Source organism: Triplophysa rosa, linkage group LG4 (genome assembly GCF_024868665.1).
Source record: "Triplophysa rosa linkage group LG4, Trosa_1v2, whole genome shotgun sequence".
In the NCBI taxonomy this organism is placed as follows: Eukaryota; Metazoa; Chordata; class Actinopteri; order Cypriniformes; family Nemacheilidae; genus Triplophysa; species Triplophysa rosa.
In genome coordinates, this window is record NC_079893.1 from 6,260,153 (window position 1) to 6,274,169 (window position 14,017).

General features: G+C 37.6%; 1 protein-coding gene across 3 annotated transcripts in view; it reads right to left on the reverse strand.

The window, feature by feature from the left end:
• dmd (dystrophin) overlaps positions 1-14,017 on the reverse strand; it is a 92,760-nt gene that overhangs the window by 40,885 nt on the left and 37,858 nt on the right. For all 3 annotated transcript variants that reach the window (XM_057331065.1, XM_057331063.1, XM_057331064.1), the window contains exons 35-55: positions 13,562-13,741; positions 12,324-12,446; positions 11,347-11,517; positions 10,561-10,677; positions 10,075-10,209; positions 8,521-8,673; positions 8,071-8,241; positions 7,715-7,825; positions 7,406-7,551; positions 6,689-6,812; positions 6,167-6,342; positions 5,860-6,007; positions 5,615-5,746; positions 5,286-5,435; positions 3,306-3,386; positions 3,086-3,167; positions 2,618-2,784; positions 2,142-2,259; positions 1,604-1,815; positions 1,321-1,475; positions 238-427 (exon numbers count right to left, since the gene is read on the reverse strand). In XM_057331065.1, the coding sequence (XP_057187048.1) occupies positions 238-427; positions 1,321-1,475; positions 1,604-1,815; positions 2,142-2,259; positions 2,618-2,784; positions 3,086-3,167; positions 3,306-3,386; positions 5,286-5,435; positions 5,615-5,746; positions 5,860-6,007; positions 6,167-6,342; positions 6,689-6,812; positions 7,406-7,551; positions 7,715-7,825; positions 8,071-8,241; positions 8,521-8,673; positions 10,075-10,209; positions 10,561-10,677; positions 11,347-11,517; positions 12,324-12,446; positions 13,562-13,741 (3,042 nt within the window). The remainder of the gene's footprint in view (positions 1-237; positions 428-1,320; positions 1,476-1,603; positions 1,816-2,141; positions 2,260-2,617; positions 2,785-3,085; positions 3,168-3,305; positions 3,387-5,285; positions 5,436-5,614; positions 5,747-5,859; positions 6,008-6,166; positions 6,343-6,688; positions 6,813-7,405; positions 7,552-7,714; positions 7,826-8,070; positions 8,242-8,520; positions 8,674-10,074; positions 10,210-10,560; positions 10,678-11,346; positions 11,518-12,323; positions 12,447-13,561; positions 13,742-14,017) is intronic.

Sequence of the window (14,017 nt, forward strand, 5' to 3'; positions counted from 1 at the left end):
AAGCGCCAACTAATTGTAGAATTAAATGTACAGTATACATCATTTATCTTTTTATACAGTAGAGTCAAAAGAATGTCTTTAAGGGATCTGTCCATTTTTTTTACACCTATACTAGATTATTATGGATGAAGGTACTTTGAGGAATTAGAGGAAAGTGCCTTTTCTTAAAATGGGGTTTTAGATGCACTGGATTGTTTTAGGATGTCATAACGTAGGCCTACTGTACCGCTCACACACCTGCCATTGCTCCAGTAAGTGTCGCACCGTGGCAGGATTTTCCAGAAGTCCCTCCTTAAACGTGGCGTCCTGTAAAACATTGGCTGTAGTTTCTGCCTCGGTGAGCCAGTTAAGGAATTTCTCCAGATCCAGATAGAAATGCTGCAGTTGTCGAAGTCCGGCTTCCAAATCTGCCTCCTTATCCCCCACACTGAAAAGAAAAATGACATTGCAGTTAGAACAAAGAGACGCTTCTTCATAAGAACAAAGTTATTACATGTCTGTACCTTCACATAGGCAGTTAATATGGTTATATTTAATAACTTAATTGATGGTTTAATTGGTAACATCAAATGTAAACCTTTAAAATTTCCTCATATGGGGTTTTGTTGTGACTTTATTTTCAGACACTAACCCTAATGCTGGGTTCACACCAAACGCGAACAATCGCGTTCCATGCTCTTTATTACTCGCGAAAACTCGGAAAAGTTTGTTACAATGGGTTCACACCAAATGCGAATTACACGTTTTACGCGAGTAAATTACCTGCAAAGACGCGTATAGACGCAAACTTGCGGCAGGCGGTGCGAATGACGCGAATCGGGCGACGCAAAATTACAAATATTTTCAACCTTCGCGGAAGACGATATTGATGCGCATTCTCGCCAATCGCGCTGCCCGATTCGCCTCTGTACTTTGTATGTAATTTACTTGCGCAAAACGCTTAATTCGTGTTTGGTGTGAACCTAGTGTAATGCTTTTAATTTAAGCGATTAAGCAAACGCACGTCAATCGCGTCTTCCACGCAAGTTGAACATTTTCAACTCGAGCGAGAAATTTGCGCGAAGAGCTCATTGACACCTACTGTTTGATGGGTCCGGACGCGTGAAGACACTCCCTGTTGTGTGATGTTTTTCATTTCACTCGCGCGAAAACAACGAACTTTTTCCGCGAGTAATAAGAGCGTGGAACGCGATTGTTTGCGTTTGGTAGCATCACCCAATATAACAGTTACATAAATACAGTCTATTTAGGTCTTTCAACAAATACTTATTTTATAGGACAGTCTGTCAAGTTTTAGTGAACGTTTAAAAACAAGCTCACCGCTTTTTGATGTTGGCCCATGCCAGATTCATGCTCTCGGTCATTTGTTTCACTTTGCTGGTGTCATCGTCTACATACAGAGTGAGCAGTTTGTTTGCCAGCTCATTGGTTACATTCATCTGAGCTTGCCATTGCTGTATATCCCTAGAAAGTTGCTGTAATATAAAAACATACAATTAATTATCGGCCTTTATTTATATACTGTATATCAATGAATTCAAGCAAACAGTATTAATCTCTCATGGTCTTGAAATGAGTATTACATTGGTTGACTTTTCATCACCTTGACATCAGCATTTTGGCCTTTTAAATCATCAGTGCTGTGAGACACTGTCTTCCAGCCCTCTAGTTTGTCATTGGCTTTCTTAATGAGAGGCTCCACCCTTTTCCTGGCCTCCAGCCAATCGCTGGAGTCTTGATGCATGTTCTGAAGTTGAAGGACCCTGTCCGTCAGTTTGGTGTGGGAGTCTTCCCAGTGTGCCTGCAATTTTTCAACTTACAACAAAAGATGGCTTGTTCAAAAAGTTGTTCTATTGAAAGCCGTAAGTATCAAAATCGAATCTGAAGTGATAAATTTAGTCATTTTTAACAGTCATCTCCATTCACCCCCAAACTCACCATTCTGTTCAATAGCATGTTTATTGTCAGTTGTGCTTGTATTATTGTGTATTATAAATGACTTTGAGACTACTTGGAAACGCGCATTGTTTGCTTTTTTATTTCAATGATTGACACTTCATAAAGCTATAACGCTGTTGAGATATCACCTCAGTTGTATTACTGACCATAAATCAGGATAAGTACTGGCAAAGCTGACTTACTCCGGTCTGTAATGGCCGCCCGTGCTTCGGGGTTATTGGTTTTGTTCTTCAGGTTCTGGGCTGCAGTGATTTGTTTGTTCAGATGGGGGCATTTCTGCTCCATGTCTTGAAGGGATGACTGTCAGGGATGACAAAATTAGTTTGTGTGGAGGTTTTATGAGCCACTATAAAAAGGGCATATGTTTATTATTGCGAGTTTAGGGGGGCACATGGAAAACAGGATTTCTATATGAAATCCAAATAAATTATTGGTTGCATTTAGCTTAAGCCTGTTAGCTTTTAAAGTCATCTATATAATACTGTACACTTCTAAAAGTTTAAAACATTTCTCTCCTTCACTTAAATTGCACACACCATGTGCCTTGGGATTAGAATTAATTTAATGTACAGAATAAATCAGATGTTTTATAATGTTTTAACTGTAATTTCTTTTCTACTTTTAAAAAAATAAAAGCATGATGACGTCACAGTCTGACCTTGAGTTTTGCTGTCATCTCTTTGATCTCATCAAGATCTCCGACTGTCACTCTCTGTGTCTGCACCATGTGATCCAGAAGAGACAGCCAATCGTTAAGCTCCGCCCAGGATTTGTTAAATTTGTCGAGGGCTGCATCTCCCGCAGCACTGCCGGTCAAAGTTGTGGCTGGAAAACATTGTCTCACATTCAGATCTTTAAAACCAAACACCACTTCAAAGCCAGCATAAGCAATGACTTTTACAGTAACAGCGTATTGTTAGTTCAGTCATCACAATGTTTGATCCATTATATGATGTCATAGAGTGCTTGAATTGAATCAATTCTTATGGGGGGTCCATTATAATTTTTACTCAAATTAAAATTTTTTTTGTATCCCTTTTTTTTTTTTTTTTTTGGGTTTCCTTATTTCTTTTTGGGGGTTCCTGTTTCCCCCTTTCCCCCTTCAATTCGAGCAGTGATGTCATACCTGCAAGCTGACATTTGTCTTTCCACTCCTTGAGAAGAACCTGAATGGATGTCCAATCTGCACTGAGCCCGTCGTACTGCCCCTGAAATATACATGTCCAGAAAAATCAAAGTGAATTTAAGTTGTGTGCCATTTTTCTAATTTTGTGAAAATATATTTTATCACATAATTTGTGTAGTATTGTAGTCATATCTGAGATGCATCATGATGTATTTTACACCTTCTCCGGTTGCGATGGTGGTCTCTCCTTCGACAGGATTGTTTCTACTGCGGGCTTCTTTTCCTTTACATCCTCCTCAAACTACAAAAATAAAGAAATAAACACTAAACCTTAATTTAAATGAAAAGCATTGCTAGTATCTAAATCTATGTTGGGACTAACACATTACATTATGTACATTAGGTAGCATGCATTCTGTTTTTTAAAATAAATAATTGAGTAACATAATAGTCATTTAATGTACATTAAAATCACAGTTTTACTTTAAAAAACAAACAATAGTACTGACAATAGTACATATGTCACAGCATGCGGTAGTGCCAAAATTGGCCAACTGTTCATTGTTGTGATAAAAAAAAACAGACCGTGCCAGCCACAAACAATTCAAAATCACACAAATACAGCTGTCCTGTTATTTTATAATCTCAGTAAGTGAAAGGACAAATGACTTCCTGAACCTATTAGTTCAACGTCTAGGGAGGCGAGGCCTGATGGGATCACGCAAAGCTCCGTCTGAAGACAATGCCGGGATTCTAATTAAATAGACAGCCTGTGTCGTCTCTCAGTACAAATACAGTATGAGAATCTGTGCAAAAAGAGACCAATGACTTTGTGACACCATTTAATAATACTATTTTTCAGTCTCGGGACTTCGGCAGGCAAAGCAACGGGTCTTTGAAAAGGTCAAAACTGACTTCTAAAATAAGAGTAAAAAATCCATCACAGTGGGATGTTAACTTTAAAGTCGCAGTCAATTTTGCAAATAAAACTTAGGTTTTCCAAATCTTTAAATAGGCCCCAAAGGTCTGTTATGAAAATCTATGCTGAATTATCGATGAGTTTTACCTGTAGTAATGAAAAATAACAGAAGAGAGCTCTTTTATAGCTCAGTTTTTACTCATAGACAACAATGAGAGTGAATGGAGCTCAAATTGAGACTTGCATCTTATGTTTGTCCGCTAAGAAGAAAAAGAGTTACGAAAGCTGTGTCTCGAAGATGCCAAAGTCTGCAATTTCAAGTCAGAGATTTCAACTCAAGGTTTCTCTTCAAACTCAAATTTGCAGAGCTATGCTGTCCACAGCAGTTTTATAGCACATACTGCATGTCAACAATGCTTTCATTTATGTGCATTTTCATTGCACTGAAGTAATATCAGAAGAAACGTCTGAGACAAAGTACTAACATTAAATACAGCCATGGAAATTTAAGACACCATTTTCATTTAATCATCATTTCTAGATGTATTTCAGTCCAGTGTCTGTTGAATTTCAACTAAACCAAACCTCAGGAGTGACAAAGTCATCCAACAGCAATGTGAAAGATGGACAGCATGACAAGGTACATGAAAACTGTGATAAAAATCCAAGTTATCACTTGAAAAATATTGAACTTTCCTTATACAAAAATGACTGTTGAGCTTAAAAGTGAATATGAACTTGTTTTCTTTGCAGCATTTGAGGTCTGAGTATAATTTTCGTTATTTTGACCCGTTTCTCCAGTTTTCAGTTTTTGCAAATAGAAAAATATTTTTATCTAAAATTTGGTAGAAATATTCTCAGTAGTTCACAGAATGAAACAAAAATAATCATTTTACCTAAACACGCAGAAAAACTGATTTTTCACAGCTGTCTATTCCTGATAAATCCATTGCGTCTCCTGAATATAATGCATAAATGCTCCAGAATAAAAAACAATGCTTAGTTATTGTTAAACAAACAGTGCTAGACCAAATCTTTGACTTTCATGTCATCAGACACGGCGACGTGCTTACAGGATCAATCCTTTTGGAGCGACCTGAAATGTCTTTCTCAGGGGCACAAATGTGATGGCTTTTAATTCACTTTTTGAAGGGATCGCACCAGCAGCCCTGAACCTTTCCCACAACACCAAATATATTACTGCATACGGCTTAAGTGAAACAACAAAACAGGAGAATAATAGACTGCACGTTTTAGTGTGCGTATGTGCTAAATCATGACCTTGTGGTCTACTGCATCGGGAGACTTCTCAAGCTGATTCCTTGTAGTGGACGCCCAGCTGGAGAGTTTGGAAAGCTGCTCCTGATACAAATACAAATCCCTGAGAAGATCTTCGATTTGACGTTGCTTCTGGGGGAGATCGGTGGACACCTATGGAGCAGAGAAGAACGCAAACAAGTGCATTTTCACTCCGTTCAACTTCAAATTAACCCTAAAATGGAACTATTTAATGATAATGCCTTCATTAGACTGTTAGCAGAAACAATAGTGATAAACACACCAAGCTCCAGAAAGATCCATGAGTAGAAAACGAGAGACTACAGGATTACCTTGGCCCATCGCATGTTGATATGCTTCAGATGTTTCTCCAGCGGTTTGGCTTTATCACTGGGTAGAGATGAACCTTTGTTGGTGATCTGATGAAGCATTTGTTTCCTGCTCGGCAGTTCCACCACTCGGGCCTGGAGATTTCCACACAGACGTATGAATTATTATGTTTTCTCCTTCGTGTCTCACGTTTGGTAATCCATCTCACGGGAGACGTTTAGAAAAGTCCTAAGCGAGTCATTGTTACCTTCACTTTTTCCAAGGTCGAACTGAGCTGTTCCTTGTGACCTGGTTCCACAGGAAGCGCCACCACAGTCTCTGCCTCATCCAGCCAAGACTGAAAGTCCCCCATGTCTTCATTTAGCTCGGCCAGAATGATCTTCGCCCCCGCCGACCTAGAACACACAGTAATATACTGTATATATATAAGCATTCCTTTAGATAGCGACATAAAAGGGCGATTAGGTGCTCAAATTGAATTACGGTAAAATATTCAAACCTCTTTGACGTTCTCACCAGGAGCTCGCATTAATAAGTCATGGATCCGTACTAACCGTCTCTTAATCTCAGTGAGCTGGTTGGACACTTTGGCCCAGCGGGAGTTGATGGAGGCGAGTTGCTGTTTAATGTGATCCCTGTCGTCCTTGCTGCACTGTGGACTCAAGTCTGTCCCTAGAGTATTCAGGTCCTTAACTGAAGCTTCTTGTTTCTCTAAAGCATCCTGCAGCTCCTGCGAGAGTGAATGCGACAGCGGATAATTTGATATAAAGTTGCGGGCTAATCTAACACGGCCTGTTGCTAAATAAATAAAAAATCAGTTAACAATTTGTATGATGTCCATATTCTTTTGAATTATTATACACACTGCCATCTGCTACATAATATATAATACTTATAACCTATTGGAAATATATTTATATTATAAAAAACTATGTTTAAAATGGACGTTGGGCGTGTTTGGCATTTTAAGACTATATGAGCCTTTATTATAGTTTTTATTATGTAAACTTCATTTGTATGTGAGGCTTGTGAAATGTACAAAAAACAGGTGAAATAATGGTTTTATTTACGATTACCTTGAGGCGATCCCTGTTATTTATGGGGTCTTGTTCATATTTCGGGATTGTCCGCTCAGCATCGGTCAGCCAATCATCAAGCGCTTTGTGCTCCTCGCTGAATTTCCTGCATTTTTCCAAACGACTGGACAGCAATAAGCATCACACATTGTGTGAGAATAAAAATGTAATGAATAGAGACCATTACCATTTCAACTCTGTAATAAGGTCTATGGGCTTATTATTTATTATTGAAAAAGGTCCAGTGTATAACATTTAGCGTCATCTAGTGTTGAGGTTACGAACTGCAAACAACGCCTCACTCCACATCTCCCTTTCAAAGCACTACAGCGGCTGACACAAGACTAAGATGTCGTCACGTTTTTGCTTCTTTGCTGAAGGAGATGACGTATTTTATGAAACACGCTCAGTAGAGAAGTTTGTCCGTTTAGGGCTACTGTAGAAACAACATGGCGAATTCCATGTAAGGGGACCCGTGATGTATGTAGATAGAAATAGCTCATTCTAAGGTAATAAAAACCTAACGCTTCATTATGTAAGGTATTGTATGTATATTATATTGCATTTCTGTCAAAAGATCATCCAAAAAAGTACACATTGGACCTGTAATGAAACTTTAATTTCATAATCATTAGAAGTTGCTTCCCCATTACAATGTAATGCAGTGTGCGTGTGTTTGTGTTTGTGTATATAAGTCTAACGTCTTGTATGACTTACATGAGTCTGTCCTGATAAAGTTTTAGGAGGTTCTCCCAGTTGGTTTTGAGCAGTTGGGTCTGTAGACTCTGCACAGGATCAGCTGAGCTCCTGCCCAGATCATCCACTACTGGAGTCTCTAGTTTCTCCAGATTGCCTTTAACCTCCTAAATCACAAGTCACAAATGCCAGCAGTAATATCCTTTCACTGCTAAATCACATGACAGATTTTTGTTCATAAAAACAACTAAAGTTTTAAAAAAGGAGCATTGGCTTCAAAATCTAATTCATAATCTAGGGGATTTTTCTTGATGTGGTTTCTGAAATCACCTTAAGGCACTTCTCTTGTTGGGATACATTGATGAATGCTGCAGACCAGCGCTCAGGAGATTTCAGTAAAGCCTCATTTTCAGCGATACGCTGGAGTAGAGCCTGCAGGTCCTGTACATACATAATGATTTATTTACAATAATGATAATACATGAGAGATTACAAAATAAAAGTATAATACAATGTAAGTCGCTTTGGATAAAATCGTCTGCCAAATGCATAAATGTAAATGTAAAAATGCAAATGAAAAAAAAAATCATAAGCTTTTATTGTTTAATTCATGAATACAAAAGATTTTTTGTTATCAATCTTTTTTTTTTGATCATTTTTGTTTTAATCGATAAGTGCAGACTTACACTTTTCTGGCGCACTTGAGTGAAGTTAACGTCAAGCTCCACCCATCGTTTATTGACAGGAAGTAGGCGTGGCTCTACAAGCTTAAAAGCCCCACTGTCCGAAAGCACACGGCCCAGTCCGCGCAAGTCCTCCAACTTCGGGCGCTGCTGTTCAATCTCAGAACTGACCACCTGACGGACAAAGTATTTTTTTTCTATTTTTGAAAATATGCGTAAAAATGCAGGATTGAAATATTTAACTGCAAGCAAATTAAGTACATATCAAATAAAGTAAACAGTTTAAAAAAGACGTTTGAAATGAAATAAAGGACATTTGTGAGCCCTCTCGAGCAACTGATTCTATTTGATATGAAAACTGAGTTTCAGAAGCATCTAAATTACATCCCTGGTGGAAGCTTCGAACATATGGGGCTCAGCGAAGCAAACATTCTAAAAATCTTTAGCTCTCACTTTCACTCTGGGTTCCTCAGGGGGATCTGGAAGCGCTCGTACGGTCTTCTCAATTTTATCCAGCCAGTGCATCATGTCATCCGTCTTCTTACAAAACTGGTACCACTGCTGAGAGAGAACCAGGGCCTTTTTTCTCCTCTGGGCTCTCAAGTTCTGTTAGTGCAGAATCAATATATTAGGATTATCAAAACATGGTTTAAACAAGTTTGACATGTCCTTAAAAAAAGTAGAAATACACTTGGAGATTACCAGTGAAACTTAATTTTGGGACATTTAGGTTGATAGAAATGTTGCTCTCACAAAGGAGGCTGTTTTGCACATACTTGTGTACATCACATCGAAGATACATAACCAAATAAACAAATGGGCAATTCCAGCGTTATGGATGTGACATTTCCAGTCAAAACTTGAAATGCATATGAAACTTTAAGAGAGACGTGGGTTTGAAACCACCAAATACTGATATCTGTATGAAAACCTTTGATAAAAGCTTGATTTTTTTCACAAGGTTGACATTTGCATGGAATTGCCCAAATAGAATAAAAAAGCACCTTGTATTATATATTTTTCAGTGCAATACCTAAAGGTCATTAAAACAAGATGCAGATACAAAGAAGCAAAACTGCATAAGACATTAATGGGTGGGTTGCATCAACAAGGATTAGGATTAAATCTAGATTAAATCACGGTTTATTTAATCATTTTGTTGCACCAAACAGGTTTATATTTAAGATATCATTTGATCCAGGTTTTAATTTTACAGTAAACCTAGATTAACTTTAATTCGGTTGCTCCACTATTTTCAACTCTAATTTATCTCTCAGTTAGGGATTAACTTTAAACTTGCTACTGAGGAGGTTTAAATAATAAAAAAAACATATCTATAATAATATGTGCAGGGAAATGATCAGAAATTACGTTTCTTTTACATGCACGAGCTGTTTATTTCCTTTTTACATAACAGTGCAACAATGTTGCTGTTTAGTTACACCGGCAAATCCGTCATGGCGGACAAAATTAATCGCATATGACGGTTTAAATACATGTTAAAATTTTAATCCACGATTTGTTAATCTCTGTTTAAAATTAAATTGTGCAACACAATTTGAATTCAAATAAAACCAGGATCAACAAACCCCAGATTAGCTCTAAACTCTGTTTACTTTAATCCTGCTTGGTGCAACCCACCCTAAGAAATAATATTCAGAAAATAATTAAAGAAATCACGTAAATCAATTTGTTTCGCTGTAGTAAGATTTATGATTAAAGCAAGCATGAGCTTTTACCATAAGAGTAAGAATAAAAGTAATTCAAGATCACATTTTCTGAAAATGTGTAGAATTGAATGGATGCTTATAGTTATGTTTTACTGAAAAACAAGACAGAATTCAGTTCAAGAAAAAGATATGGCTTACGATTGTTCCTACCTTGGCAAATAACATGTTATTATAAATAAAATAGGATGTTCCCTGTCAAGAGCTTGTGTATGTATTCCCACAGCCTTTACTTCTTAATAACGTGTACTTGACATGTGTCAACATGCTGTAAAATCACCTTTAAAGTGTCATATTTGTCATGAAGAAGGTTGTGTTTCTCACGGACGGCTTCTTTCTTCTCTCCGCTAGGAGTTCTCTTCAGAAGTTTTTCTCCTTTGGAAAACAGTTCATTCAGTGCGCTCTCATCTATGCCCTGCGAAGACACAAACGCACAAAATCACCTTTAGATCAACAAAGAAACTGTCAAAGCATGGGCAGATTGCGTCAGTGGTCTCTCTCTCTCTCTCTAGATTTGTTGGAGGTTTGTCTGTGAATAGCTAATGCATCCAGTCATTCATTTATTTACAAAACCAGAGCAAATGAATACGGTAGTGTGCACGCATTAGTTATCTTCACCCAAATTAATTCTTTGAAACTCATTACTTTTCTAGTCGTGAAATCTTTAGGATAAGGCTTTGGGGGCCTTTCAGTCTTTCTCTGTCCGCACGGTTCCAACTGCTGAAATTAATTTTAGCCTGGGAAACATATTAGAGTATTTTCTTACCGCGTCCTCCAGGAAATCTTCCTCTTTTAGACTTTCGCCCAATTTAATCTCCTCGTCCAGCACCTGGAGCCATATATTAGCCTGTCTGTGGTACTCGTCTAACTCGTAGGAAGAGGCCTGAAAGAAATCATAACTAGAAATACATACAAATCTAATGATGTAACGATCCTATTTTCTAAGTGGAGTAATATTACATGACAACACCGTCTCTGATTCATTTAGAATCAACTGAGGGAGAGCTATCAATAAACACATTGTGGTTAAAAGATGTTTACAAAGTTTTTCAAAGCAGAAAAGTATAAAAACATATAATGATATTGACATAACACGTTGTTTATTTCACTTTTGATATTCGACATACACACAGTGCTTGAATTGAATCGTGTCTGATGGGGGTCCCCACCATGGGATGTTTTTTTCTTGGGCGGAACCTTAAATCATAAAACTTATTTGAAACGTAGTTTTTAATAGAAACTATTGTGAAACCATTCTAAATATATTATTGGAGTGTCTATCTACACTGAGTGCAAACAGCCTGCCTTGTTGGCAAAGGGTATTTACATTAACTCCGCCCACCAGTACCTGACTGGAATAGAGAAAATGTAAGAACGACTTCGCGTAGACTATATTTACCATATCTTATCTACATACATTTTCAAATTGTCTTTATGATTGTTTTTATGTCTTATAGGGGGTCACTAATGCCTTATGGGGGTCCTGGATCCCCCCAGCCCCCTTTCTCAATTCGAGCACTGTATATACACATGTATTGATGTATATTAGTACCTGTCCTGTTAAAATCCTCTTTGTGATGATGTCAAAGCGCTGGTTCATCTTTTCCAGCTTGGGTTTCACCTGAGCTTTACAGTGTTCCCCTCTGTTCTTTACAAGTTCCTCGGCCAGACCCTGGACCACTTCAACCTTACCCTTCATCTCCGCCAGCTCTTTCTGCAAACCCTGCTCACTTCCACACACGAACAACACATCACTTATCAATACATAGTTTAGCAAGCAAAAGAAAGCTAAAATAAAGTATTTATATGCACGTAATATAAATCTGTCTAATGCTTTTGGTTAATCGCATAGTTCACATCAATATCATTTTTATATATTTATGGAAACTTTATTTCTATTCTAAAATGTTGTAAATACTGTAGTAATACTAAAATGTCTGCTTGTCCGCACTAGTTGACAGATGCAGATGGTTGACTTTTACCATCTGTCTAGGGACTGCAGGTGAAAAATAGCCTTTTGGATAACTCTGGCATATTTACAGTAATGTTTATTAATATGCATTGTCCCTGTTATAAATAAATAAATAAATAAATAAAAAATGTTTAAAAAAAAAACTACAAAGAAACTAAATTAACATTTTCTATTAAACTGTATATACAGTATGTAAATGTCGTGCAAATATTCTATGGCTCTACGTAACATAAAATAACGTTTAAAAACTTTAAAATTAGGGATGCACAAATATAAAAATGATGCTTGCAAAATGTAATTATATTATAGATGATAACCACTGATGACTCATATAATAAATCTATACTTTTATGATCTGTCTGTGTTGTTTTCCCTAATGGCATAATCTAAAAAAAATATTTGCTTCAAATTGCTTCAAATTAATGAGGCATGCGAGCATTATAGTGGTAGAGGAGATGGATAATGATGTATTTCTTTTGAAGCAAAAGTTAGCCTGCAATCTTTAGTCCTCAATGGAAATTGGATGTCAGGAGCTCATTGTGTGTGCCAGTGAAGACCTTAATAACATGCTCGATGCAGCCCTGGCTTTCCATCTCATCCAGCGTTTCCTCGGCACGATCCATCCAGCCGTTGATCTCGGCGACGTTCTCCTCGAATGTTTTCATTTGACTTTGGTAATCCTGCATGACAGATGGAACGCTAGGTTTACGTTTGGGCAATTCTGAAAAGTGCCAGTAGTGTCTTTAAAGGCTGATGTGAATTTTGACTACGCTGACTCTTCATTTGTTTTTGCTTTAATTTATTGGTTGTTTTTCTGAGTATGTTTTGGCCTATCCCTGTGTCATTTATCACTTTATTGCTTTAGCAGACGGTGCGGTCTTAAAATGTCAACTCTGTTACTATGTTTTGTATAGCCTTGTACTGATAAAACTGATTTGTATAATGTGTATATTTGTAAAAAATATTAAGGTCTATTCTTAAGAAGCACTTTTCGGTTTTACTACCTTAAGTGCAAGCTTTTAATATCAAATTAACCTGTAAAACTGTCAACCCTGTTACCATTCCGAAAGTTTATATTTATACAGCAATATATTCTAAAATGCATTCGTATAGTCAGAAACAGCACAATGCAATTTATTAACAGTGATTGTTCCTATAGCTCAGTTGGTGAAGCATTGAGTCGAAGTGCAAGAATCCCCAGTTCGAGTTCCAAAAAACTCTGTTAGTCACTTTAATATAATACAGTAAGTGTCTGCCAAATGCCTAAATGTAGGTTAAAACTTAATAAATTATTTGTTTGAGTTAAAAACTTGTTTCATAGATTGACCCATCTGGTGTTTGCATTTAACACGGGGAATAACTTCTGCTGTATCGCACCAAGACAGATGGACTCAAGAACTAGGCGTAAAATTACACCTCGCATTAACTGTCTCGTTCTACCTTTGAGGCCGAGCCTCATCCCCCGACGTACCACCCTCGAGTTATTTATAGACTTATTTACAAAGTAGAACAAGGTGAAAATATATTCAGAAGAATCATGATAAGATAAAAAGACGAAGCAACCAGCAAGCTGCGGAAAATGTAATAAATGGAAACAGGAGATAAATATGCTTAACATTTTCATAACATTACTGTCGCCTCCAGAAATCACAGTCCGGGTGTAAAAGAACAATATGAAGATGTGTAATGGAAAGGAAATGGATTTAGCCCTGCTGGGCACGTTTAGCCCCAGACATATTTAGCATGGAATAAAATGAGCGAGAAGCAGGTCAGATGGTCGCTGTGAATTACTCACCAGCAGCAGTTTTAGCCATTGCTCGCTTCTTGACGTCACGGCGATCCAATTGCAGTTCAGCAGGCTGACCTTGTCATCAATCAGGTTCTCTTGGGTCTGGAGTAAACCCTTCAGGGTCTCAGCCAGCTCTCGGACAAGCTTCAGCTGTGGCTTGTGGCGTTCCGTGTCTTCCTGCGTTGCCTAGGTGATGAGGTCAGAAAGGTATTTAAATTGGTTTTCGTGAGTTTGTTTACCTTAAAATGTCGGCTGTGTCGGCGAGCCTGGCTAATGAAGTGTTGCGAAGAGCGGTTTGTGTGCGTCTATGAATCTGTCAGCGGTAATTTATCAAATGATGATCACATTATGGAGAGTGTAGCAGAAATATATATCTAGATGCATAAAGTTACGGATTGAAGCTTTAACAACTAATAATAATAATAATATGTTTTACTTATATAGCGCCTATCAAGGACCCAA